Source organism: Hypanus sabinus, unplaced genomic scaffold, assembly GCF_030144855.1.
Source record: "Hypanus sabinus isolate sHypSab1 unplaced genomic scaffold, sHypSab1.hap1 scaffold_716, whole genome shotgun sequence".
Taxonomy (NCBI): domain Eukaryota; kingdom Metazoa; phylum Chordata; class Chondrichthyes; order Myliobatiformes; family Dasyatidae; genus Hypanus; species Hypanus sabinus.
In genome coordinates, this window is record NW_026781568.1 from 121,892 (window position 1) to 149,886 (window position 27,995).

Here is a 27,995-nt window from a genome sequence, read left to right on the forward strand (position 1 = left end):
CGTGTGTGACGTTACCGGTGTGGGAGCGCTTGTAATTAAAACACCTGAATGGACGTTTCTGATCATTCCAGTGGGACAACAACATTAATCTCGGGTTTCATCACTGAATCCAGTGTTGTGAGATATAAAGTCCCCTGATATGTGTCCGGCTGTGCCGTGTTGTTGGTGGAGTGGGCAGTGTGGTGTTTGTCTCGATTCGGGTCACAACACCAGAATTGCCAGCGGGGTCCACACACAGTGTATTAGTCAACAGAAAACCTCTCGTCCCTGCAGTCTTTGTCTCCTGGTAAACTCAACACCCTGACACTGTGGACCATAGACACCCCTTCCTCTCAGAGTCAGGGAATCATTCAGAGAGCTGATCGCTGGGAGGAATTATATTTATTGGTCATTAAAGTTCGCCCAGATTCGTTTGGACGGATTTGATGTGGAGTTCGGGGTGTCACAGTGAAAGGGCCGGACGGCCGATCTCTCTCCGTTGTACAAACATCTTTCCAGGTGAGGCGACACTTCACCTGTGAATCTTCCGGGGACGCCCGTTGTGTCCGCTGCTCCCGATGCGGCCGCCTCTACACTGGTGACACCAGCTGCTCCGCAGTTGTGCGGGGTAGGGTTGTTTTTTTGGGGGGGGCGGATCGATGTTATTGTTCCGTTTTGTGCGGGAGGGGTGGGTTTTGGGGGTTGATGATCGGGATGCCGTTCTTGTTGATGTGGGGGGTGGGGTGGGAGTTTGATTTTTCTCTCTGAAAGACTTTCATGCTCTTTCTTTGTTTTGTGGTTCTCTGGAGAAAAAAAAAACGCAAGAGTTGTTTATGGATACCTGCTTTGATAATAAACTGACCTTTGAACTATCCGCTCCCGGCGGGACTTCCCAGTGTCCAAACATTTTCATTCTGATTCCCATTCCCATTCCCGTTCCGACGTGTCAACCCATTGCCTCCTCTTGTGCCAAGTTAAGGCCACCCTCAGGGTCCAGGATCTGCACCTTATATTCCGTCTGGGTAGCTCCTCCCCCTAACCTGATGGCATGAATATCAATTTCTCCTTCCAGTGAACACTCCCCCTCTTCCTCTCTGATTTTTCACGTCCTCTCATGTGCTTATCACTTCCCTCTGGATTCTATTTTCTTCAGCTCTTGAGCTTTCCCATCCACCTGGCTTCAACCTATCACCATCCCGGCAGGCATTTTCTCGCCCGCCCCGATTTTATTTAGATATTTCCCCCATTCCATCTCAATCTTGAAGGAGGGTTCAGCTGGAAACGTCGACTGTCGACCCTTTTCGATCGATGCTGCCGGGTCTGCTGAGTTCCACCAGCCTTTTGTTTGTGCTGAGCTGGATTTCCTGCATGTGCAGACTTTGTCACGTTTGTGATTTGCCTCTCCGTTGTCCCACACGCCTCCGAGCACTGGGGGCGCTGTATGGACCTCCGACCACTGGTGGTGCTGCGGAGAACATCCTGATAAACGCATGCGCACTGCCGAAAGCAGCTGTCGTTGGCGGTTCACCGACACGAGCGGGGGTGAGTGGAGTTTGATCCCGGCGGGTTTGTGTAAATCCGGGCCGGTTGCATTGGGAAAGGGCCGGGCCCGAGCTCTGCTGGACGGCTGGAGCAGGGGTGCAGTGCCAGTCTTTTAGCTGCCAGAGCTGTACGAGGGGTGATTGATAAGTTCGTGGCCTAATGTTATACAGCTCTTGGTACCTGCACTCTTTGAGTCATTTTGCAGAAAGTTTGAAGTTAATCAGTTTTGTGCTGTTTCCGTTACAGATAACTGAAAATTGCTAGGTTTTGTAAAATTGACTCCTTTCATCTTAGGCCATAAACTTATCAGTCACCCCTAGTATGTCACACCCAATTTGTGTACCTGCTCCTTTCGTGTACGGGGCAACTTCCTTGTCCCATTCATGTGATGAGCAGGTACCCAAATTGGGGGTGTGTATATATATATGTGTGTGTGTGTGTGTGCGTGTGGAAAGCTGCCGGAGCTGTACGAGGGGTGATTGATAAGTTTATGGCCTATGTTAGGAGGTCTAGTTATACAGATCTCGGTACATGTATGTGCTGTTCAACTATTTGAGTGATTATGAAAGTTTGAAATTAATCACTTTTGCCATATTTCTGTTTCAGATAATTGAAAATTGCAAGGTTTTCTAAAATCGAATCGTTCCACCTTAGGCCACGAACCTGTCAGTCACCCCTCTATGTCACACCCAATTTGTGTACCTGCTCATTTCATATGCAGGGCAACTTCCCTGTCCCATTCATGTGATGAGCAGTTACACAAATTGGGGGGGGGGGGGGGCTTGTGTGTGTGTGTGTGTGTGTGTGTGTGTATATGAATAGAGCTTTTTATAATGTCAAACACTAAACCAAGGTGAAAGAAATATATATGATTTCCAGAGCTCCACAGAAATACAGTGATAAATAAAACATTAACATGCTTATAAACAATCACTGCATTTCAGTATGTAACTGGTACACTAAAGCATATAACACTTAATTTAATAATAATACAAATATTGCACAGTTGCATTAACTAATTATCATAAAATATAATGATCAACCAAGTGAAATAAGGTTGTTTGCTTAGAAGCCATGAGGTTGTTAGTGAGAAAAATTTACTTTTGTATTAGTGAGTAATCCACGGACCACCACAATCACAGCTCCAGGAGTTCACCAAAAGCTATCAAATATCTTATCTTAATGTTATTGGTAGTATTTTCCTCACCAGCCACCAACCCCTCTCCCTAACCCCAGTTTCCTTAAAATTCCCTCTATTTAATATGCGGCCGCTGTTAAATTCCCTGCTTGTTTATTTTTTTACTTATTTTCTAACGGAAGTGCTGGAGTGGTGCTCCGGTGAGGTCCAGAGGTGCTCTGCACCCCTGTTTAGATCCAAGTAACATGGACCCGGGGATCAAGCTGCCCGGGTTTATGAGCTGTTGAGCGAGTATTTCTGGTCTGGGATCTAGTGTTTTTTACAGAGGTGCTGGAGTGGTGCTCCGGTGAGGTCTGGAGGTGCTCTGCACCCCTGTTTAGATCCAAGTAAACTGGACCCGGGGATCAAGCTGCCCCGGTTTATGAGGTGTTGAGCGAGTATTTCTGGTCTGGGATCTAGTGTTTTTTACAGAGGTGCTGGAGTGGTGCTCCGGTGAGCTCCGGAGGTGCTCTGCACCCCTGTTTAGATCCAAGTAAAATGGACCCAGAGATCAAGCTGCCCGGGTTCATGAGGTGTTGAGCGAGTATTTCTGGTCTGGGATCAAATGTTTGCTTCTGGAGTTCCTTTGGAAGCAATGCTGCTAATCTGAGGAGAGAATGAGTTTATATTCCATCCCTCACAAGGACAGGCTGTGAGTAAATGAGCTGTTCTGTGTTTGAACCAGTAGAAATAGACCTGGGGGGTTCAGTGTTCGAACTGTGTTTGGGAATTCCTCCTCGCTGTTACCTGTCTGTCAGACAGTAGGAATCAAACAGAAACTCATGTTGCTGGAAATCTGCACTAAAAATGAAAAGTTCTGAATCCATTCTGACAAAAGATTGTGAACCTGAATCGTTAAATTTGTTGCTCTCCCCACAGCAGTTCCTTACCTTTTGAGCGATTCTGGTGATTCCGGTTTCTTTTTATTCCATTCACTTGGGAATGGTTTAAATTTCCTGATGGTCTGTTATACTTGGGAATGTGTTCAGTGCAGTTGTTACTAACAAGATTCACCTGAATAATCTCAGGGATGATCGGCTTTATGTTTGAGGAGCATTTGATGGTTGTGGACCTGTGCTCAATGGAGTTCAGAGGGACGGTGGGGTTGGTGGAGGGATGTATGGTTAAGTAAACCTACCGAATGCTGGAAAGCCTGGATACAGTGGACATGGAGAGGATGTTTCCATTAGACGGAGAATCTGTGACCTGACAGCACAGGCTCAGAATAAAGATGCTTACCTTTAAAATTGAGTTGAGAAAAATTTCTTCATCCAAAAGATGACTGAACTGTGGAATTTGTTGCTGCAGAGGTTGGTTGAGGCGGCCATTTGGGTATATTTATGGCAGAGATTAATATACTCATGATTGCTAAGTAGCTTCAGGGTTACAGCAGGAAGTCAGGGATATGGTGTTGGAATAAATCTCAGCCATGGTTGAGTGGTGGAGCAGATTTGATGGATGGAATCACCTAATTCTGTTCCTGCATCTTACATCTTACCATGACAGAACAATGACTCCTTCCTATCCCACATCAGGTTTTGTGACGTGTCAGGAACAATTACAGATTTGTTCACTGAGTTCATTATATTTGTCTTCAATATTTAGATTTCAGTGAGCAGAAATATTTTGTTGTCCTTTGTATTGTTAACATGCTTCATTATCTTTCATGTTAATGTTAGACCTGCGGTGAGAGATTTATTGGAAGAAAAACCCACAACTGGAAGCAAACCACGACTGAAGACGAGGGAACAGCAGCAAGTGAACCAGCCCGAGGACTGAGAGCACTGACTGGAGAGAAACCCTTCTGACTCAGGATTTCCATTGATTCAGTCAGGAGCAAGTCTGGTGAGTCTCATTTACTCAAACACTGGTCCTTTAGACATTACATACTTATAAAAGGAAGGTAGGGAATAGTTGGAGTGAGCTGAATGTGACCAGAAATACTATCAGACCAGTTGCAATCATTCCAGGTCTGGTAATGTGCTATCAGTATCCCAGCTCTTTAAAGTCTCTCACATTCCCTCAGTGTTTGCTCATTTGAAGAATTTGTATCTTCTGAAGTAGCTTTTGGTCGGTTCTGAGTGCGGGGAGGGAAAGAGGGGTGTTTATATTTACTATCCTGCAAAAGGAGGTAATTGTTTGCAATTACCTGCTGCAGACTCACTACCCATACCCTGTACATTCTCAACCAGATTATTGACATAGATGACAAGTAGCAATGGGTGTCACCCTGGGGAGCTCCAGGAGGCACGGGCCTTGACTCCAATAAACAGCCTCCCATCATCACCATCTGCTTCCTACCATCGAGCTGTTCCCAGACTCTGGGCTCTGTGACAAACACAATGTTAGTAGAAAGATTAGACTGTGAGTAATATAAAGAGATATTTGTTGCTTCCTGAAAGCTGTCTGATGCAATGGACCTGATCCTCCTTTGCTCACAACATGATCTGCCCTAGGACTCTTCCTCCCGGGTCACACTGTGTCCGATAACCCACATACACAACCTCCCTCCACCCCGCCAGTAACCCCACAACTTTCCCACCATTTACCCCACACCCATACACGTAAACAGATCCTCGTTACCGACATCCACTCTCACTGCTTGGGGAACCAGAACTAACTGATCCTACATTCCTGGCCCAGACTGTCCAGCCGTCTGGGTGGGTCCCGGCCCTTTCCCACTGCAATCGCCTTTCGATTTATACAAACTTGAAATCAGATCCTTCCTCATCGCTGCCCAACCAGGCTCAGAACTTGTTAAGGAGCCTCATGTGTGGCACCTTGTCAAAGGTCTGAAAATCCAAGTACACAACATCAACCAATTCTCCTTTGTCTACTCTGCTTATTATTTCTCAAAGCATTCCAACAAATTCATCAGGCAAGATTTTCCCTTGCAGAAACAATGTTCAGTCCAGCCTATTTTATCTTGTGCCTCCAAGTCTCCCAAACTCACATCCTTAACAATCGACTCCAACATCTTTCATACCACTCTCAGACTAAGTAGCCTATAGTTTCCTTTCTTCTGCCTCTCTCCCTTCTTGAAGAGTGGAGTGACATTTCTGAAATCTTTATGGGTTGAGCTAAGATATCGCAGGGGTAAAAGGACCATGATGGCAGTTATCTACAGGCCTCTAAACAGCTGCAGTGATGTGGACTGCAAATTACAACAGGAAATCGGCGGTACCGGATTGGGTATTGTGTAATGAACCAGAGGTGATTTGAGAGATGGAAGTGAAGGTAGTGATAACAACATGATTGAGTTCACTGTGAAATTTGAGAAAGAGAAGCCAAAATCCGATGTGTCGGTATTTCAGTGGAGTAAAGGAAATTACAGTGGCATTGGACAGGAACTGGCCAAGGTTGATTGGAAAGAGACACTAGCGGGAAGGACGGCAGAGTAGCAGTGGCTGGAGTTTATGCGAGAAGTGAGGAAGGTGCAAGACAGATATTTTGCAAAGAAGAAGACATTTTTGAATGGAAAAAGGATGCGTCAGTGGCTGACAAGAGAAGTCAAAGCCAAAGTAAAAGCAAAGCTGAGGGCATATGGTTATGGGGTTCTGCTTCTACAACATGATACAAAACATGGCCAAAGGCTCTGTAGGACACAGGCAATAATCAAAATTAATACAATCAGACTTCCGAAATGCAAAAACAACCTCCAGAAGCCCTCGAATATGTTGAAGGGCCAGGGCCACCCCCCTGCCTTACTGGTCCCAAAATTATGTAGCTTACTGCCAACATCTTGAATTTTCTGAATCTCTTGGGTTATGTGTTTAGACAAGTCAGTAATATTGGAAGATCTATCATGGATTTAAGAACAGCATTCATTACCTGTGATAGCACAGGTCCCTCCTTTTTCTGCTAATATAAAGTCATGGACCACCCGATTCTGTCGCACTGTTTGGCGAATTTGGGTGTGGTTCCATGCCGCTGCCCTGTTCTTTCTCCCGGCAGCCAGGGGTCGGCCCTATTCCCACAAAGCCAATAAGCTCCATTTAGTGGTTCAGGGGTATCATTAGTTTGACTCTTGGTACAGTTACTACTTCCCACTTGATAGGGTGAACTCTCATTCTGGTTACACCAGCAAGTTGTACTAGTGTTACGTATTCAGGCAACAATAAATATATGAGTTCGGCAAGGGTTTCTTATAACAAACAACACGTTTATTAAGCACAGAAAACAAACCCCCCCAAAAGTAAACAAACACTACCGTAACCGGAAACAGCTGCTGTGCGGCAGCCCAAACAGTTCTTAAAGTGATATTGCAAAAACAGTTCTTTAAAGTGGTATTGCCAAAAGTTCGATATGCTCACAGTCCATTTAAAAGGAGAGACTTTATAAGACGATTTAAATTCTCTTTCACGTCGCTTGGCTTCGATCCCCGACGTCGAACTTCCCATGAAGAATTTACGAAACGAAACGGCTTAAAGGCACTGACCTTTCCTTCTTCACTACCTTCAATCCTTTCTGGTAAAACCCAGGGATTAACACGAAGATAGTCAACAAAATCCTTCCGTATAAGGATCAAACAAACGTTGAAACCCGTTTCACCGTAGAAAGCGATTCTCCTCGACCTTTAACTCTCGAACTTCGATCTTCACTCTCCACTGTCTCTAGCAGAATCGTAAAGAACCTGTTGGCAATGACCTTTTAAACTTTAGGCATTAGATAAAAGCTTCATCCTTCAACTAAACTGCGTCATCACCTAAAACACGCAGTGGCATGAAGTCAACTTGGCAAATCCAGCCACGAACTGCCCCTCCTCACAGGGTGGGGTCTTCCTTTTATAACCTGTAAAAAAAAAAAACCTGTCACATGATCTCTACTGGCGGGAAAATTATGTCATTCCACCATCACAAGACCATACCTCAAGTCCAGTATAGCTTCAACCCCAGTCATGTGACAAGTGTACCACTGTCATGTGTCACAAGCACTTAACACTAGCCACTGCTGGAGACGTAACTCCTACCCCCGGCCATAGCTTGGAGGGGTCTTGTGGAGGAGGTCTACGACTCCAACACTCAAAGCAACACCATCCCCAGTCTCGCCTTCCAGACCTGGATATGGTGCCATTGACAATGCTACCATTACGGCTATCAGAAAACACCGGAACTGAATTGACTGCGCTAGTATTCAGGGGCACCACTGACATAGTCTTACCCTGTTGGAGAATTCTGGCACATACCCAACATGCTCCCCGCTCAACTTGCTTAGCATAGATGTGGTAGAGGGACAGGAAACTGTTAAACTGGGGGCCTCCCAAGACAGGGGCAGGTTCCCTTAGGGTCATTAAAATCAGCATTAACCAGTACATTATTCAGTCTTATCAGTTCTGCCAGTAACTTGTTTACAGTCCGTTCGATGTATCCGCCGGAGCTGCCCTTCCACCATCACTGCAGGAGGTGTTGTCGGTAGCACTTGGTACAGTCCTCTCCACCTCGGTCCCAACTTCTTATCATCCCAGTTCTTGAGCAGGACAATTCTCTAGGCTGGATGGTGGAGTAGTCACCTGTAGTTTGGGGTTCATCCTCTCGATAGGCTTGTCGTACCTGTGAATGCAAGCTTTGGAGAGTGTTAGTTAATTTCCATAAGTATTTTCCCATCTCCTCCCCCAAGGTATGAATATCCAATGTTGCGGGTAAGCTCTCAGGGAGGAGCGGCAGACAAGGTCGGGGTCCCCATGGGGTTCTCATGGGCTTCCTGTAGATAATTTCTGCCAGTGATAGCCCTGTCTAACTTGATGGCGTGATTCTCATCTGGAATAGGACTAAGGGTAAAACCTTCAATCAGGTCAATCCAGTTTCTTGTGTAAGTTTTGCCAACTTATCTTTCAAAGTACCATTGGTTCGTTCCAATGTCGCTGCGTTCAGATGATGGGTGCAGTGGAACTGCTGTTTTATAGCAAGTTCTTTACAGATTTCCTCATTTATTTTGGCCCATTGTCCGAACTTATCATTTCTGAAAGTCCATAGTGTTACGTATTCAGGCAACAATATATATGTGAGTTCAGCAAGGGATTATATAACAAACAAAACTTTTATTTAACACTGAAAACAAACCCCCCAAAAGTAAACAAACTTGATGAGTTTGTATCTCCTTAGGTAATCCAAAATAAGTGAAGAATTTTATAATTCTTATAATTTATATTTTTCAATTTGTCATTGTTTTAGCTTTTATATTGGTAAGTGGTACTAACTTAAGTGGCTAAGTGGTACTGGCTAAGTGGCTTATATTGGCTAAGTGGTACTGCCTCTGGAAACCTAGACAAAGTACACATAATAGTCAACAAATACTGATAACCAGTTTTTGTCTTTGGTAATGGACCAACACAATCTATAATAACTTAAGAAAATGGTTCACCAAGTGCTGGAATAGGTTGTAATGGAGCTACTGGTGTAACCTGATTTGGTTTACCCACAATTTGACAAGTATGGCACATTTTGCAAAACATCGCCACATCTTTTCTTAGACCAGGCCAGTAAAAATGTTTTAAAATGTTGTCCACAGTTTTCCTTACCCCTTGATGTCCACCGAAAGGCACACTATGAGCTAAAGTCAAAATCTCATTTCAATAATCTTTGGGTACAACTACCTGGTAAACAACATTCCAATCCTCACTTGCAGGAATTGTAGGCGATCTCCACTTCCTCATCAACCCCCCTTTTTCCAAGTAATATCCTAATGGCACCTTCTCAATTTCACTACCTAGTAAAGCTTGCTCTCTTAATTTTATAATCTCAGAGTGTCTATTCTGCTCTGCTATCATCTCCTTCCGAGACAGAGATAAATCTTCATAGTCAGATTTCCCCCAAGAATCTTGATCAATTAACGAAGATAAGAAAGTCTCTGACACATCCGCAAAACTCGAATCCTAAGTTGAACAGTCCTGAGTAACAACCTCATTTTGCACGTCAATCTTTTTAGCCATAGCTCTAGTCACAATACAGGAAGAATCTGTGTTGGAATTCAACTCTGGTTCCTCTGACTCCATTGTCAAATGCACTTCAGGAAAAACTTGTCCACCTGCCAAGTCATTACCTAACAATAAAGAAATACCCTTCACAGGTAAGCTATGCTGTAATCGTACTTTAACAAATCCTGTAACGAACCCTGACTTTAAATTTACTTTATTTAATTTACCTCACGAGTATCAGACTCTTTAAACTTAAACACACTGTCTAACATCAGTGATTGAGAAGCTCCAGTATCCCTAAGGATTCTTATTGGCACCAGAGTAGATCCTTCTTTCAAAGATACAAAAGCTTCAGTTATAAAATGATCATATCCCTTCCTAACTTGGTCAGCCTGTAACAAAACCTCATTTGTGTTTATCAAACCCTGTAACTTTACAGGTGCTTCAGTATGTTGCACACAAGCATCTGGAACTGCTTCCTTCTCTTTCTTTTTCAAGCTGAAACAGTTAGCTATGACATGGCCAGGCTTCTTACACTAGTTACAATTAAAACCAAACTGACTTTCTGGTGTTCCAGAAACAAACTGGTTTTCCTTCCTCCTTACCTTTCTCATTAACTTCTGATTTAATTTCTGATTTACCTTGAGTCTCCATGTTATTTTTCCTCTTAAAAATTAAGCCCTGAGGAAATTTATTCGTATGGATTAAAACATACTCATCAGCTAATCTAGTACAGTCTTGCAATTTATCAGTATCCCTCTCATTTAAGTAGGTCCTTACTTCAACGGGAATGCTTCTTTTAAATTCCTCCATTAAAAACAGCTCTCTCAATTTATCATAGTCCCCATTTACATTTATAGAAGAAACCCATCTCTCAAAACACATAGCTTTATCGTAGGCAAATTCCACATAGGTTTTATCCCCAGACTTTTTCAGAGTTCTGAATCTTTCCCTATAAGCTTCTGGGACTAATTCATATGCTTTTAGAATATGCATTTTCACAATATCATAATCAAGTTCTTGTGCAGCAGTTAAAGCTGTGTAAACTTGTTGTGCTTTGCCTTTAATTACACTCTGTAACAACACTGACCGTTTATCTCTCGGCCACTCTGACATCCGAGCAAGAGTTTCAAAATGTTGAAAATATCTTTCCACTTCTGTTTCACTAAATGGAGGGACCAATTTAATTTCTTGACTAGCAACAAATGGTTTTCTAGAAGCAGAAGACTGTTTCCCAGACCTTAATTCCTCCATTGCATATGCAAATGCTCTCTGCTTTTGTTCAGCCTCTAATTTACAACGCTCTAACATCATTTGTTCGATTTGTAACTGCATCTCCAGAGCACTTATTGGAAACGACTCTAAAATAGATACATTAAAAACACCCGAATCCACATAGTGTGACGCGATTTTTCTCTGTATGACAGCCATAGATGTAGTCGTCAAAATACTTTTAAGTTGCAATCTACGAGCTATCTCAGAGACCTCAGTTTTTTTTGCCTTCACTAAGAACCCCGCGACTGGCGAAACCAGAAACTCATCAATATTCATTGTTGCCGAATACCACTCACAAGCCAATCAAACAAAAGAATCTAGTATTCTCCTTTTCCAAAACACCGATTCAAAAGTTAGCAACCATCTAAACTCGAACGATCCAATTCGGACGCAGCCCCCATATTTATGTTACGTATTCAGGCAACAATAAATATATGAGTTAGGCAACGGATTATATAACAAACAACACTTTTATTAAACACTGTAAACAAACCCCCCAAAAGTAAACAAACACTAACGTAACCGGAAACAGCTGCTGTGCGGCAGCTTAAACAGTTCTTAAAGCGATGTTGCAAAAACAGTTCTTTAAAGTAGTATTGCCAAAAGTTCAGAAATGCTCACAGTCCAATTAAAAGGAGAGACTTTATAAGACGATTTAAATTCTCTTTCACGTTGTTCTGCTTCGATCCCCGACGTCAAACTTTTCCCACAAAGAGTTTACGAAATGAAACGGCTTAAAGGCACTGACCTTTCCTTTATCACAATCTTCTGCTATCTCGCAGAGATTAACACGAGAACAGTCAATGAATTCCTTCCAAATAAGGATTAAATAAGGTCGAACCTGTTTCACCGTCGAAATAGATTCTCCTCGATCTTTAACTCCCGAACTCCGATCCTCACTCTCCACTGATTCTCAACTAGTAGTATTGTAAAGAAACAGCTGGCAATGACCTTTTAAACTTTAGGCATTAGATAAAAACTTCATCCTTCAACTAAACTGCGTCATCACATTAAATCACGCAGTGGCATGAAGTCAACTTGGCAAATCCAGCCACGAACTGCCCCTCCTCACAGGGTGGGGTCTTCCTTTTATAACCTGTTAATAAAAAAAAACCTGTCACATGATCTCTACTGGCGGGAAAATGACATCACTCCACCGTCACAAGACCATTACCTCCAGTATAGCTTCAACCCCAGTCACGTGACAAGGGTACCACTGTCATGGCACAAGTATATAACAATAGCGAGGAGTTATTTCTTTTAGCAATATGTTCACAACAGTCATAGTGGTATCATTAGTTGTAGGAACAGCTTCAATCCATCTGCTAAATGCATCTACTATCACTGAGCAACACCTATAACAATGTACTCAGGTGATTCTATAAACTGAAGTTACAAGCAAGGAAAAGGTCCACCAGGCAAGGGGTAGTTCCCGAACCACAAGGCATCCCCTTCCCAGCATCTGTTTTTTTTTACAATTTAAGCATGCTTTGGCTGGTTTTTCAGCTGCTCTCTGGAAGTCAAGATTGTAATAATGTATTAACCATTCCCTCCTTGCACAAGTGTGTACAATTATGTATATAATCTATCAAAATAGGTAAGAACACAGAGGGAACACAGAGCTGTCCCGCAGGGGTCACCCATAAATTGGTCTGAGGTTCCAGGTGGAAACCCATTTGGGACCATAGTTTGCGCTCTCCTTCAGGGGGGTCCCCCTGTTAGTTACGTATTTCCCCCATGTCTGGCATACCCGTGCTTAGATTTTGACTAATAGGAGCTTGCTGGGTTCCCCAGGGGACTAAAAGTGTGAGATTCAAGGCTGTCTGTTTGGCCGCTGCATCAGCCCTAACGTTACCCTGGAACATCTCATCAAACTCCCCAGTATGGGCTGCACATTTAATAATAGTGAAAACTCGAGGTAGCTGTCGAGCGGTGAGTAAGTTGTTTACAAAGTTAGCATTACTAATGGGGTGGCCAGAGGAAGTCAGGAATCCCTAAAGCCCCGTAGTCAGTTCCTAACGGGAGTCCATGTAAAAGTCCACACTTTAGTTTGTTGCTAGGACACAGGCAGGAGGCAGAGCAAACAGCTCAGCCTTCTGGGTAGAGACAGCTGATTTAAAAGAGGCCTGCTCAATTACAATGGCATGCAAAAGCTTGCGTACCCCGTTCAAAATTTCTGCTACTGTTAAACAAGTAAAAGTTGAACTGATTTCCAAAAGACATAAGTTAAAGATCACACATTTCTGTAATATTTTAAGCAAGGAAACTTTTTTTTTTAATTTCCATCTTTTACAGTTCCAAAATAACAAAAAAGGCAAAGGGCCTGAAGCAAAAGTTTGGGCACCCTCCATTATCAACACCTAGTAACACCCCCTTTGGCAAGTATCACAGCTTGTAAATGCTTTTTGTAGCCAGCTAAGGGTCTTTCAATTCTTGTTTGGGGGAGTTTTGCCCATTCTTCCTTGCAAAAGGCTTCTAGTTCTGTGAGACTCTTGAGCCATCTTGCATGCACTGCTCTTTTGAGGTCTATCCGATTCTCAATGATGCTTAGGCCGGGGAACTCTGAGGGCCTTGGTAAAACCTTCAGCTTGCACCTCTTGAGGTCGTCCATTGTGGATTTTGAAGTGTTTTTAGGATCATTATCCTGTTGTAGAAGCCATCCTCTTTTCATTTTTTGGCTTTTTTACAGACAGTGTGATGTTTGCTTCCAGAATTTGCTGGTATTTAATTGAATTCATTATTCCCTCTACCAGTAAAAGTCCCTGTGCCACTGGCTGCAACACAAGCCAAAAGCATGATCGATCCACCCCCGTGCTTAACAGTTGGAGAGGTGATCTTCTCATGAAATTCTACACCCTTTTTTCTCCAAAGATATCTTTGCTCATTGCAGTCAAAAAGTTCTATTGTAACTTCATCAGTCCACAGGACGTTTCCAAAATGCATCAGGCTTGTTTAGATGTTCCTTTGAACCTTCTGAATTGAACTCTGGGCTCTTTGGCTTTCACCCAGGGCAAACCCAGACAGTGATATGGGGAAGCACCAGTTCTGTCTGTCGCCAAAGGAAATCCGGAACTTCAGGCAGTAATGCGCTGACCTCTTTTCCTTTAACCTCTCCAATCACCATGACTGGGAACTTCTGTCCCTCGAGGGGTGCATAATATTGGCTTTCCTCAGTTCAGCACCTCGGAGGGTCAAAGCACAGAGTCACATGAGGGTCGGCCGCTGGCAGAAGGGGTTCAAACGCAGATAAAGTGCCCAGCACTGGGGGGAGGGGGGGGGTGTCAGTAACTGGGGAAGATGTCCTTGTTCACTAGTCCCAGGGTGATATCCTCGTCCATGCAGAGAATCTCGATTTCCAACGGACAGAACAAGTCTCTCTCTGCTAGATTACACCCCGACTGGTGGTGACTGTAAATGAAGCCTCACACTGGGTGCCCTGGAATTCCACCTGCAGTGGCTGGGTACATGAATACATACGTGCCCTGCCTTTGAACCCAGACAGTCCATTTTTCTGATAGCTGTTTTCCATTTTCTGAAACCATTTCCTGATCGAGAGTGGATGTGGTTGCCCCCATATCAATAATAAATGGAATTCCAGCCACTTGCAATATTACATTGGGCTCTTCCTGAGGGGTGATACTCATGGTTGGAAGCATCCTTGTTTGTCAATTTCTAAACGGGCTGTTGCCCCCACCGGTTCCTTGGTATGTTTTTGTTCCCATTTCTGATCCCCAGATATAGCCCGCTCATGTCCTTCGTCCCGCTGAGCCTATTTACCTGTTATATTAGTTCCCTTCGGGGTCGATCGGGATTCGAAAGTCGGGTCAAAGCTTGTCATGTTCCATTTCAGTCTTTGTCAGGCCAATCCATATCATTTGTTTTAATCATGTTGGCTAACTTAGTTGGTAAGCATTGGAGCAGTTAGGCATTAAACGGGAGGGACGGATTCCCATCTTTAAAGACTCGGTCTCCTGTGAAAGTGCTCAGCAGGCCATAAATCGCTCCCAATAGACTGGTCCCGATTCTCCAGGCTTAGGTTTGCTTTGACGTACTTTAGTGATGTTTGCATGTTGCTGGAGAGCCCTTTCCAAGGCTTGAATAATCCGGTCTGTCTGTTCATTCTCATCATGGATTCCTGTCTGTAACTCCGGATAGGTTTGGTATCTCAGTTCTGCCTTCCGTTTCCACCCCTCATCAGCTGAGAAAATCATGCAGCAGAGCGAATAAATCTTGCGGAGTCGCATTATGCACTCAGCATCACAGTCACTGTCCTCAAACAAGGTCGGTATGCCAGACATGGGTTCGGGATCCCTTGTTTCACTTATCACTTAGAACTTCAAACTGATGTTCTTGCCCTGCTCTCCTATCCAGGCCGGCCTTGATTTGCTTACATTGTTTTCCATACTCTCGTTTTCGGCGCCCATCCACCCATTCATGCTCCGCTTTCAGCCTCTCCCAACCTTTGGCGTTCCTTCTGCAGTGCATACCTCTAACGCTTTGTCACATGCATTATTCCACCAACTTGCTAATACTATACTGTTCCACTTTGCATCGGCCTTATCCTTCCATTCCCTTTTCAGTAATTTCCACTTCTTTCCACAGTTCTTTTTCCATATCAAATTTACTGCTTGTTCTCATGAGGTAATATCCCAGGCTCCCCCCCCCAGTGGCCAGATTTTGTTTCCCAATTTCTTACTCAGCGCTGCACTCAACATTCACAAATCTTTTCCCTTGTCTGGAAAACTCTCACACATATTGTGTTTGGCTGCTCTTGTCCCACTCATATCACTCGACCGCAATTGACCTCTGTTCTTTACCCGGCACAAAGCCTTCTGCTCAATTAACAATCAGATAAATTTACACGGCTGGCAACTCCTGTGAAATTGATAAATTTACCTGGGACCACCTCCTGCCCACTTACTAAAATTTACCCGGCCCATCTGCCTCCTCAGTAAAATTTTGCCCACCTTATATGAGTCTCCCAACAGATTCTTTCCCGGTCCCGTCAAGGTATGTGATCAGCTTGGGAGAGGGACCGTACCTCGAAAGGAACTTAACGGAGAATGACAAAATACCTATTGGGCGCCTGGTCGGTCTCCGCAGTCCCCAGAGTGGTCCAGCCACTTACTCAGCCCGTCTGCTTGGCACTCCCTATATTGGGATCCTGTTCGTGACAACAAATGTTAAAGTTGAATCTGAATAAAACACGAGAGACCAGCTATCGTCACCACAGTTTATTGCGCATTCTCCTGTAGGAGTTTGAGACCCAGTTGTCAAAGGGAAGGCACGTAAGCAGTCAGGTTACAGTCGTGTATTTATACATACTAAGCCCCATACGTTACTATTTGCAAGATGTTATTTGAACTGGTATGCTCACCAAGTCTGTTGGTGCAAAACTTAATTACTTAGATAAGAGAGTTCATAAAATGAAGGTTTTAATTGCAGATGCACGTGCTGTTCTGTCCTTATCAGTTATTCCCTTTGCAAGGCCCTGACTTAGTAACAGACAGATGTTCATTCCTGTCCTTTTCAGCGAGTCCTCCTCCCTTTACTCAAATAAGGGTACAATGTATAATGTTATCAACTAACAAGGATATAATGTATAATGTTATCAACTAATAAGGGTACAATGTATAATGTTATCAGCTCTCAGTGTGTCTCTCTGCAAGCCAGAGAGAACTGGGAATGTGCCTGTCTTAGTTAACCGCTGAAAACAGAGTTTACTTAAGTTCCAAAATTCCTATTCAGTCCCAATTATTCTTTTAGCCAGAGGTTACAAAGGTTCAAAATGATTTTGTTATATATCCTCAATTCCTCAGGAGTGCTCAGGGGAAATACTCATGTTACCTGTGGTTATTGTGGCGATGCAGAAGTTGCTGGAGAATTTACAAGTGCGAAGTGATATTTGGAAATCTGACATTTTAAAGTGTAATTTAGCAAGCAAATCGCATATAGACAAAGTGCAAAAGCTCTGGTGAGAAAAGTTTTCATTACCCGTTACAAGCCTGCTACATAGGTTGTGTGAGAGTGCAGATGAACTTGATCTAACTCAGAGATCAAAGTTCTTATGGACAATGCTTTGCTCGCTGTTAAAATAAATACCTCTCTATATAAAATACACTGTGCACATGTTATCACTGGGTAAAGAAATGCACATTATGAGATTTATGTGCCCACTGGTCATTGCAAGTTAGAGGGGACATTGGTGGGAAGGTGGGGAGTCCTCCAGTGTCCTTGATGCCCTCACCTACAAGATGTGCATCCTGCTGCAGCCTGTAATCCTGCACTTTAAGGAGTTGGAACTTGAAACGGATGAATTCCGGATCATCCAGGAGTTGGAGGGGGAGATAGATATGACGTGAAGTGAGATGAGTTACACTCAAGGTACAGGACACAGGAAACTGGGTGAAAGTGAGGAAAGGGATGAGGTTAAACATTCCTCACAAAATATTCTTGTGACCATCCCACACAACAACAGGTGGACCACTTCAGAAACTGTTGGGGATTATTAGCAGAGGAAAGTCAATGGGGTGATAGGGGATTCGTTAGTTAGGGGAACAGAACAAGAAGGAATGAATATCCTCGTGGTAAGGCTTTCTAATGCTAGTGTGGGTGGAGGGTTGATGTGATTAAAGTAAGTTGTAGTGGGAACGGTAACCAGAATGACAGAACAGATAGTGGAGAGGGGTTAATCGAATTGAATTTATTGCATACATTCTGCATCTACATGAGTAGTAGAAATCTTCACATTACGTCTCTGTTGAAAATGTGTCATTTATAGTAATTTATAAAAAATAGTATGTAGATAGGGCAGTCAATATGACATAGAAATCAATTAATCAGTCTGATGGCCTGGTGGAAGATGTTCTCCCAGAGCCCGTTGGTCCTTTTGCTGTGGTACCGTTTCCTGGATGGTAGCAACAGGATCAGTTTGTGGTTGTGGTGAATTGGGTCCTCAATATCCTTTTATCACACCTGCCTCTGCAAATGTCCTGAATAGTGGGAAGTTCACATCTAGAGATGTGCTGGGCTGTGCGTACCCCTCTCTGTAGGTTCTTGCAATTAAGGAAAGTGCAGTTTACCAGGCTGTCATTCAGCCAGTCAGGATACCCTCATTTGTGTTCCTGTAGAAACTCCTTAGGATTTGGGTCCCCATCCCAAACTTCAACCGTCTGAGGTGAAAGAGGTGCTGTTGTGTTTTTATCACAACACAGCTAGTAAATACAGACCATGTCAGATCCTTGGTGACCCTCTCAACCCCAGATCCATTGATGCCAATAGGAGTTAGCCTGTCTCCATTCCTTTTGTCATCCACAATTAGCTCCTTTGGGTTTGTGACAATGATTGAGAGGTTGTTTTCTTGACACCAGTCAGATGTTGTTCAGACCTCAGACAGAGTCAGCAATCAAATGGTTGAGCATGGTGCGATGAATGTGCTGAGCTGTGTATATCACAATGCAAGAAGCATCGTAGGAAAACCAGATGAGCTCAGGACAGGGAAATATGATATTGTAGCCATTACTGGGACTTGGTTACACCCAACAGTCTGAGATATTTAGAGCAACAAATTTGTAGAGAGATCGCAGACCATGCCAAGAAACAAAGGTTGATTCAGTTGGTGATTTTAACTTCCCAGATATTGACTGGGATTCCCATACTGTGAAAGGACTAGATGGGGCAGAGTATGTCAAATGTGCCCTTAATCAGGACGTAGAATTCCCGACGTAAATTGTGCAATAAGCTGTTAGGAAATGACCCAGGGCTGTTGACAGAAACTAGTGATCATAATGCCATGAATTTGAAAGTAAATATGGAAAAAGAGGTCTGGACCATGGGTTGAGATTCTAAACTGGGGAAAGGTCAATTTTGATGGTATCAGAAAGGATCTGACAAGTGTGGTTTGGGACAGGCTGTTTTCTGGCAAAGGAGTACTTGTAAGTGGGAGGCCTTCAGAAGTGAAATTTTGAGGGTGTGGAGTTTGTATGTGCCTGTCAAAATAGAAGTTGAAAGGTAAATGGTGCAGAGAACCTTGGTTCTCAAGAGATATTGAGGCCCCAGATATTTTGTTCCTCTAAATGCCTCAGACTGTTGGGTGCTGCCAAGACTCCTTAACGACTGACTCATTAATCATCATTCCAATTCCTGAGCTCATCTGACTTTTTTTTTGTCGTCTTCTGTTGGTTCCTAAAAGATTCCCAATAGTTTTTGCTCTTTTGTTTGCCCTCTGTTTGGCTTCTCATTTCAGCCATGGTTGTATCCTCCTGCCTTTCCAATGCTTCCACTTCTTTCATAAGTATCGATTACTCAACTCCCGAGTTTCTGCCAAAAACTCCAGCCATTGCTGTTCCATTGTCACTCCTACTTGTTTTCCCTTTGAAGCAAGTTAGACATCATGGAAACATGGAGAAGTTCAGCACAAAAACAGGCTATTTGGCCCATATAGTCAATGCCAAAAAAACATTTAAACTGTCGAATGCATCTACCTGCATCTACCTCCATACCCCTACCATCCAGGCTCCCATCCAAACTTCTTTTAAATGGTGAAACCGAGCTCACATTCATCACTTGTGCTGGCATCTCATTCCACACTCTCGCGACCATTTCAGTGAAGGGCTTTTCCACATGTTCCTGTTAAATTTTCACCTTCCCCACTGACCCACTACCTCTGGTTGTCATCCCACCCAACCTCAGTGGAAAGAGCTGCTGGCATTTAACCTATCGTTTTCCTCATAGTTTTGTAGACTTCTAATAAATCCTCAAAGCAATGTATAATTTCCTTGTTTATGTTTAGAGTCTTTTTTTTAGGTGGATAAGATGATGAGGGGCATTGATCGTGTGGATAGTCAGAGGTTTCTTTCCCAGGGCTGAAATGGCTAACACAAGGGGGCATAGTTTTAAGGTGCTTTGAAATAGATACCGAGGGGATGTCAGGGGTAAGTTTTTTTTACAGTGTTTCAGTTCCTGTGGGACCAGGCAATGAGCACCGATGCGGCTCATTGGGAACAGGGAATAAAACCAATGGAGAGAGACAACTGAGCCAGATCACAGGTTGGAAATGGCAGAACTGCCCCTATGTTATAGATTCAGGAAGAGCATCAGAGAGTTTGATGGTCATTCCAGATACCAGCACTGTGCCCAGTTAGAAGATGATTCCTCTCTCCAACTTGGATTGAACTTTACTGTAACAGTGTGATGTCAGCTCACACCTTGCCAACTCAAGTGATCTCATCTGAGATGTTGTTCCACACCCATTGATCGATTTTGTATATGTTTTTACAGGTTAAATATGGCAAGGAATTTGTCTATGGGAATCTCGAACACAACACGCCAGTTTTGCTGTCTCTGTCCAGATATTTAAGAAGAGGAGCAAGGGATTCACTCGGTCATTTCAACTGAAGGTACATCAGCAAGTTCACACTGGACAAGGCCATTCACCTGTTGTAAGTGTGAGAAGGGATCCAGTCAGTTATCCCACTTGTGGACACACCAGTCAGGTCACACTGGGCAGAGGCTGGTCATTTGCTGAATTTGTGGGGAATGGTTCACTCGATCATCTAACCGAATGGCACACCAGCATGTTCACACTGGAGAAATGCCGTTCACCTGCTCAGACTGTAGGAAGGGATTCACAAAATCATCTCAACTACTGAGACACCAGTCAGTTCACACTGGGCTGAGGCTGGTCATTTGCTGAATTTGTGGGGAATGATTCACTCGATCATCTAACCAAATGGCACACCAGCAAGTTCACACTGGAGAGAGGCCGTTCACCTGCTCAGACTGTGGGAAGGCATTCACTATATCATCTCACCTACTGAGACACCAGTCAGTTCACACTGGCGAATGGCCGTTCACCTGCTCAGTCTGTGGGAAGGGATTCACTTGCTCATCTAACCTGAAGGAACATCAGAGAGATCACACTGGAGAGAGGCCATTCACCTGCTCAGACTGTGGGAAGGGATTCACTTGCTCATCTAACCTGAAGGAACATCAGCGAGTTCACAGTGGAGAGAGGCCGTTCACCTGCTCAGACTGTGGGAAGGGATTCACTTCTTCGTCCCATCTGAAGGTACATCAGCGAGTTCACACTGGAGAGAGGCTGTTCACTTGCTCAGACTGTGGGAAGGGATTCACTTCTTCGTCCCAACTGAAGGTACATCAGCGAGTTCACACTGGGGAGAGGCCGTTCACCTGCTCAGAATGTGGGAAGGGATTCACTTGCTCATCTAAACTGAAGGTACATCAGAGAGTTCACACCGGGGACTGGCCGTTCACCTGCTCAGACTGTGGGAAGAGATTCACTTCTTCGTCCCAACTGAAGGTACATCAGCGAGTTCACACTGGGGAGAGGCCGTTCACTTGCTCGGACTGTGGGAAGGGATTCACTTCTTCGTCCCAACTGAAGGTACATCAGCGAGTTCACACCGGGGACTGGCCGTTCACCTGCTCAGTCTGTGGGAAGGGATTCACTCGGTCATCCACCCTAATGGCACACCAGCGGGTTCACACTGGGGAGAGGCCGTTCGCCTGCTCAGACTGTGGGAAGGGATTCACTCAGTCATCTAAACTGAAGGAACATCAGAGAGTTCACACTGGGGAGTGGCCATTCACCTGCTCTGAATGTGGGAAGGGATTCATTAAATCATCCCACCTACAGTTGCACAGGTCTGTTCACACCGGGGAGAGGCCGTTCACCTGCTCAGACTGTGGGAAGGGATTCACTAAATCATCTCACGTACTGAGACACCAGTCACTTCACAGTGGCGAGCGGCCGTTCACCTGCTCAGACTGTGGGAAGGGATTCACTTGCTCATCTAAACTGAAGGAACATCAGAGAGTTCACACCGGGGTCTGGCCGTTCACCTGCTCAGACTGTGGGAAAGGATTCACTTCTTCACCCCAATTGAAGGTACATCAGCGAGTTCACACTGGAGAGAGGCCATTCACCTGCTCAGACTTAGGGTAGGGATTCACTTGCACATCTGAACTGAAGGTACATCAGCGAGTTCACACTGGAGAGAGGCCATTCACCTGCTCAGACTTAGGGAAGGGATTCACTTGCACATCTGAACTGAAGGTACATCAGCGAGTTCACACTGGGGAGAGGCCGTTCACGTGCTCAGAGTGTGGGAAGGGATTCACTAAATCATCTAACCTCCTGAGCCACCAGTCAGTTCACACTGGCGAGCGGCCTGCTCAGACTGTGGGAAGGGATTCAGTTGCTCATCCCAACTGAAGGTACATCAGCGAGTTCACACTGGGAGAGGCCGTTCACCTGCTCAGTGTGTGGGAAGGTATTGACTCAGTCATCTCATCTACAGACACACAGTCGAGTTCACACAGGAGAGAGGCCGATCAGCTGCTGAGACTTTGGGAAGTAATTCTATCAGCAAAATCAACCAAATGTGCATCATTGAGTTCACAGTGGGGAGAGGCCGTTCACCTGCTGTGAATGTGGGGAGCGATTCACTCAGGTCATTTAACCTTATGTAACTCTTGCTTCAGCTAGCAACTTAATATAGGGGGTGATAGCCCCTGAGCTTGGCCAAACCTAAGAAATCTTGTTTGTGTGAATGCTGCATTATGTGTCCCCTGTTACAAATCAGTACCCCAAAAATAACAAATGGTACACAATATGCGATTAAACAATTGAGCTATTTAATTCTTACTTTGACTATGGGATTAGTAAAGGAAACAAATAAAGGTAAAAGGGCCCTTTCTCTCCATTTGTGTCTTCTCATCTCTCCCTGGCAAAAGACCGTGAAAATCTACCTTCCAGACTCACAGGAAAGGACAATATCTCTATCATTGGATAGCTAGGCACCCCAAAACCTGTTATTTCTAGTCATAAGCTAAACATTGCTGCTGCAGAGAAATCATTAGTTCAGCAGTGAAATATAACACAGAGACCATTACATTAGCAGTGAAATCTCACAGCCTGTTACATTTGTGACACACTACCGGCTTCACACAGCGGAAAAAGTTTCAATAAGTTGCATGCTGGATATTTGTCCATCACTGTTGCTAAAGCTATTTTGAGAGTGACTATCAGTGCTGAACTCTGCAATTATTGCTGCTGCTCACCGCATTCAGTTCTGGGCACAGGAGGAGTTTCTTCTACTGCATATTCACCTTTAATGGGACTGGAGTTTAATATTGACGGGGGTGGAGTGTGGCCAGTAAAGAAGTGGAGCTTTGAGGCTTTGGCTCAAGTAGTTTTGGCAGATGGATTGTGCAATCAAGTCAATCAAGATGTGAATAGCTCCTGGAGGCTACGCCTGTCTGTGAATGGAGTAACATCAGTTTCTGAGCTGCTAGTTTTGTCCCTTTCCCCCTAGTTTAAACCAAATTTAATATCTTGAGTTGCTGATTCTTGAAGGGGAACAATGTGTCTTTGAGGAGTGGGAAATACTTGTCTGAACCTAGTGATAAAGGCAACGGGAAAGGAAAGATGCAACAGGAAGGATCTGATGAAATGCCATTGTGGGCAGAAGATATGGCTTTGAAACAGTTCATTTAAAGACTAACTTGAAAAGAATAGTAATGAAATGATGTCATTTCTGGGAAAACTTAAGGATCTGGAAGCTCAAGTCACTACACACAAAGAGGAATTGAAGATAATTAAGCAAAAATTGCTTGAAAGTAAAATGAAGTAAAACTCATTTGGAAAGATATCTAAATAAGATTATAGACCTCGAAACTAGGTCTTGCCGAAGGAATATACAAATTGTTGGGCTGCAGGAAGGAGTTGAAAATGGAGATTTAACTGCTTACATTGGTAAGCTTTCTCATACCCTTATTTCCTTCTATATTATCACAGCCGCCTACTATAGAAAGAGCAGACAGAACTTTTACTTTGAGATCTCAAGATCCAGATAAAGCAAGGGCTTTTCTGGTTTGTTTTCATTATTTTAAGATTAAAGGTCAAATAATGTGACAGGCAAGAAAACAAGAGTTTTTAGATTTGAGACGTCTGAGCTTGGTTTTTATGAAGATTATTCAAAGGAGGTAATGGAACAAAGATCAAAATTTGCTTTGGTAATGAAACAGGCATATGATAAGAAATTGTTTCCTTCCTTGCGTCACCCAATTCGAATTAAAGTTTTTCCTCCTGATTCTCCTCCTCGTACATTTTGTGATCAGAAAGTTGCACTGGCGTTTGTTTAAACTATATCTGCTGCGACTGCCGATTGAACTGTCTGGCATATTATCTGCATAATAGCATTTTGGAAAGAAGATTTATGAAGACTACTTGGACATTTCATTGAGAGACTATTAAAAGAAGATTAGGGGACATTTATTATTGCATATCATTTTTTTTTGGTAAGAGGATTGATGGTTCAAGTATGACTGTTTAAATGGTTATTTGGACATTCGACGGAGGAAAAGAACATAAAAGGACTTGTTCCTTTAACCTAATATCTGGTTTGATTTTTTTTGTGTTTTTTTCTTAATTAACTAACTGGCAGTTTTTCCTTCTAATGGGGCAATTTCCTTCTCTTATATATACTTAGCGGAGGTTTCAATTACTTGCATAATATTATTAGTTTTCAAGATTGTGTTGATCTGTTATTAAACACTATGCTTGGTTTCTCTAGGTAATATGTTTTAGATTTTAATAACTGCTTATTTTTTAAATTCTTTTCAACATATTAATATGTTTTTTATATAATGAATATTATTGCATCTTATAACTGAATTTAAAGCCTTTTTAGGGGATTTAATGTTAAGTTTAAGAAGGAGCTGTTTTTTTTCTTTTTAAGAGATAACAATTTTTTAGTTTCCTCTTTGTTTTAAAAAAAGACTAAATATAAACATGGGATAGTTTGTAGATGCTGGAATGTAAACATTTTCCTTTGTTGAGACTGTCATTCAAAGGGATAGAGAACCTTTTTTAATCTTTTTTTTTCAGACAGACAGAGCAGTCTTGGTTGCGTTTTCTATCATAGGGTGCCTCATTTTTCTGGGCTGTGGGGGGAGTGGGATGGGGTTAGAATTAGGGTGTTTGTCCCATTGGGTGGTTCCGGAGCATGTGTGTTTTCTGTGTGGTTGTACTGTCCATCGCCACCATTTTTGATCATCCCTTATTGGTATGTGCTCGGCACATGTGTAAAGTAGAATAAAATTATAGTTTGGAATCTAAACTCATTAATGTAATATGTTGGAATGTATGTGGTTGGAATCATCCTATCAAATGAAAAAAGACTTTTAAAATCATCAATCGATTTCAACCTGGTACAATTTTTTGCCTAGGAGACGCATATAAAGGCGGGAGATCAAAATAGGTTTTTTGGATCGTGGAAGAGTTTGCAATTTCACTCCACTTCTCAAAGTAAAACTAAGGGAGTGTCTATTTTTATTAAATCCAATATTTTGTTCATTCAAGAGGACATTAAGTCAGATTTTTTTGTCGATTTTTAATTGTTAAAGGAGTAATTTGTAACAGAAAAGCTGTTTTGGCCAATTTGTATGGTCCTAACTTAGATGATCTTTTTTTAAAAAATGTATTTGCTTTACTGCCTCATTTAAATGAATATATGTTAATAATGGGCGGGGATTTTAACTGTTGTTTAAATCCTTTGACAAGAGCTGAACCAACCAGCAACTTCCAAATCACTCCGCATTACTTATTAATTCCTTTTTGACCGATTTTTGGATTGATTGAATTATGCAGATATTTACAGCCTGATGACAGAGAATATTCTTTTTTGTCACATGTTTATAGAAAATATTCAAGGATCGATTATATTACAGTTGACCCTTACTTCTTGCCTACTGTTAAGAATTGTGAATATGACACTCTCGCTGTTTCTGCTCATGCAGCTTTCAGTTTGTCTTTCGAATTCGATGATGCCATCCTTGCCCACCCACTTTGGCACCTGTCTCAGACATCATTGCAGAATTCAGACTTTGTTAGTTTCATTGAGAAACAGGTAAAATATTTTTTTTCTTTTTGATGTTTTAGCAGTACATCTAAATTAATCATATGGGATATATTTAGAGCATTTTAAGGTGGTCAGATCATTTCTTATTCTAACCTGAAAAAAACAGACTAAATTAGAATTAGATATGATTACAAAACAAGTTAAAGTCCGATAATACTTATGCAATTTCCCGTAATATTGACTTATTTAAACAAAGGATGGAACTTAAATCACAATATAATTTATTATTAACTCATCCTATTGAAGGCTATTTGCTTAAGCTAAAAAGTCAATATTATATGTTTGAGATAAAAATAATAAACTGCGTGTCAATTAAAAACGGCCAGAGCCAAAAGGCAAATTTTGAAAATCTGTAAGGAAGTTGGTACCCTTGCTTGGGAATATGAAGACATTAATAAGATTTTTATACTGAACTTTATAAATCTAAATTTCCAGTCGATTCTTCTAAAATGAATTATTTTTTACGAAAGATTGTTTTTCCTCGAATTTCTGTTAAGAATCAAAAACCTCTTGATGCCCAAATTACCAAAGCCAAAATTCATAAAGCTATTTTTTCAATGCCATCTGGTAAGGCCCCTGGACTTGATTCGTATCCTGTAGAATTTTATTAAAAAATTGGAAAATTGCTCTCTCCGTATATGTAGGAAATGTTTAAGGACTCTTTTGTGAAAGGCGATTTACACTTTGTTTTTTATGACACTTCTATTGCTTTAATTCTTAGAAAGGATAAAGGTCCTTCTGATTGTGCCTCATATAGACCTATTTCATTATTGAATGTTGACGCTCAGATCCTGTCAAAGATAATGGCCAATTGGTTGGAAACTTTTAGGGTAAAGTTATTTTTAAAGATCAAACAGGCTTTATAAACGGCCGTTATTCCTTTTCAAATGTTTGGAGATTATTTAACATTAGATACCCATCTTCTGTTAAAACTCAGTAATGTGTCATCTCTTTCGATGCTGAAAAAGCATTCAATCGAGTTGCATGGAAATATTTATTTAATGTTTTCGAGGAATTTGGTTTTGGTGTTAATTTAAATAATTGGATTAGAATGATATATAAAACTCCTATTGCCTCTGTTATTACTAATAATTGTAGATTTCTTTTTTCAACTTTCACGGAGGACAAGACAAGGTTGTCTATTAAGTCCTTTGTTATTTAATTTAAAATTAGAATCCCTTGGTATCACTCTTCGTGAAGCTAAAGATATTCATGGGATTCTTGTGAAGGAGATTTCTGTTTACGCTGACGATTTTCTGGTTTATGTATCTAATCCAGAGGAATCTCCCTGCCTTGCTAAATTTATTTCATGAATTTGGAGATTTTTCAGGATATAAAATAAATTTTAATAAAAATGAACTATTTCCTTAATGAATCTGTTTCTGAATATGATAATACTCCTTTCAACATTATGGATTTTTTTAGATATTTATCTGTTATAATCCCTAAAAAAAATAAGGATCTTTAAAAGCTAATTTTGTTCCCTGAGTAGATTCTATGAAGTATTTATTTAGTGGATGGAACCCACTTACATTTCCACTTGTTGGTCACATCCTTATAGTCAAAATGCTGATTTTACCAAAATTTTTATATTTTCTGAATATCCCTGTTTTTTTGATGATGTGTTTTTGATCGGATTGATTCTATTATCTCATCTTTTATATGAAATGATAACAGAACAAGAATTAGTAAATGTTACTTACAAAAATTGAAAAAGGATGGAGGTCTTACTTGGCCTAATTTAAGAATGTATTACTGGGCTGTTAATGTGCATTGTATGTCCTTTTGGTCACACTGGGTTGATAAGAATGAACGGCCAATTTGGGTTGATCTGGAATTGAAAACTGTGAAACTGTTTTATTTAACCTCGGTATTGGGAGCTGCTTTACAATTGGCTAAAGTAGCTAATTTAAATTTAGACCCTCTGATTAAGTATTCTTTACAAATTTGTCTCCAGTTCTGTAATTTTTTAATCTAAAAAAAATTATACTTTATAGTTTAATTTATTATAATTTTTTAAAGCATTCTTTGAGTGATCCAATTTTTTTACTTTGGAAAATAAAGGTATTAATTCTTTTTTGGATCTATTTAAAGAAGATAGACTGATGCCTTTTGAACAATTAGTTGATAACTGTTCTGTTTCGTACTCACACTTTTTACAATA

The 27,995-nt window shown here is 42.1% G+C and overlaps 1 protein-coding gene across 2 annotated transcripts; it reads left to right on the forward strand.

Moving 5' to 3' along the window:
• Window positions 1-757: 757 nt before the first annotated feature.
• LOC132389951 (zinc finger protein 229-like) lies at window positions 758-27,775 on the forward strand. 2 transcript variants are annotated; one of them, XM_059962514.1, is made up of 3 exons: window positions 758-1,521; window positions 4,378-4,543; window positions 20,166-27,775. In XM_059962514.1, exon 3 carries the CDS (start codon window positions 20,617-20,619, stop codon window positions 21,850-21,852), a length of 1,236 nt encoding a protein of 411 aa, XP_059818497.1. In that variant the 5' UTR covers window positions 758-1,521; window positions 4,378-4,543; window positions 20,166-20,616; the 3' UTR covers window positions 21,853-27,775. The 2 variants fall into 2 exon arrangements, with proteins under 2 accessions (XP_059818497.1, XP_059818498.1); XM_059962515.1 differs by lacking the exon at window positions 758-1,521 and having other exon boundaries at window positions 4,322-4,543.
• Window positions 27,776-27,995: the final 220 nt, after the last annotated feature.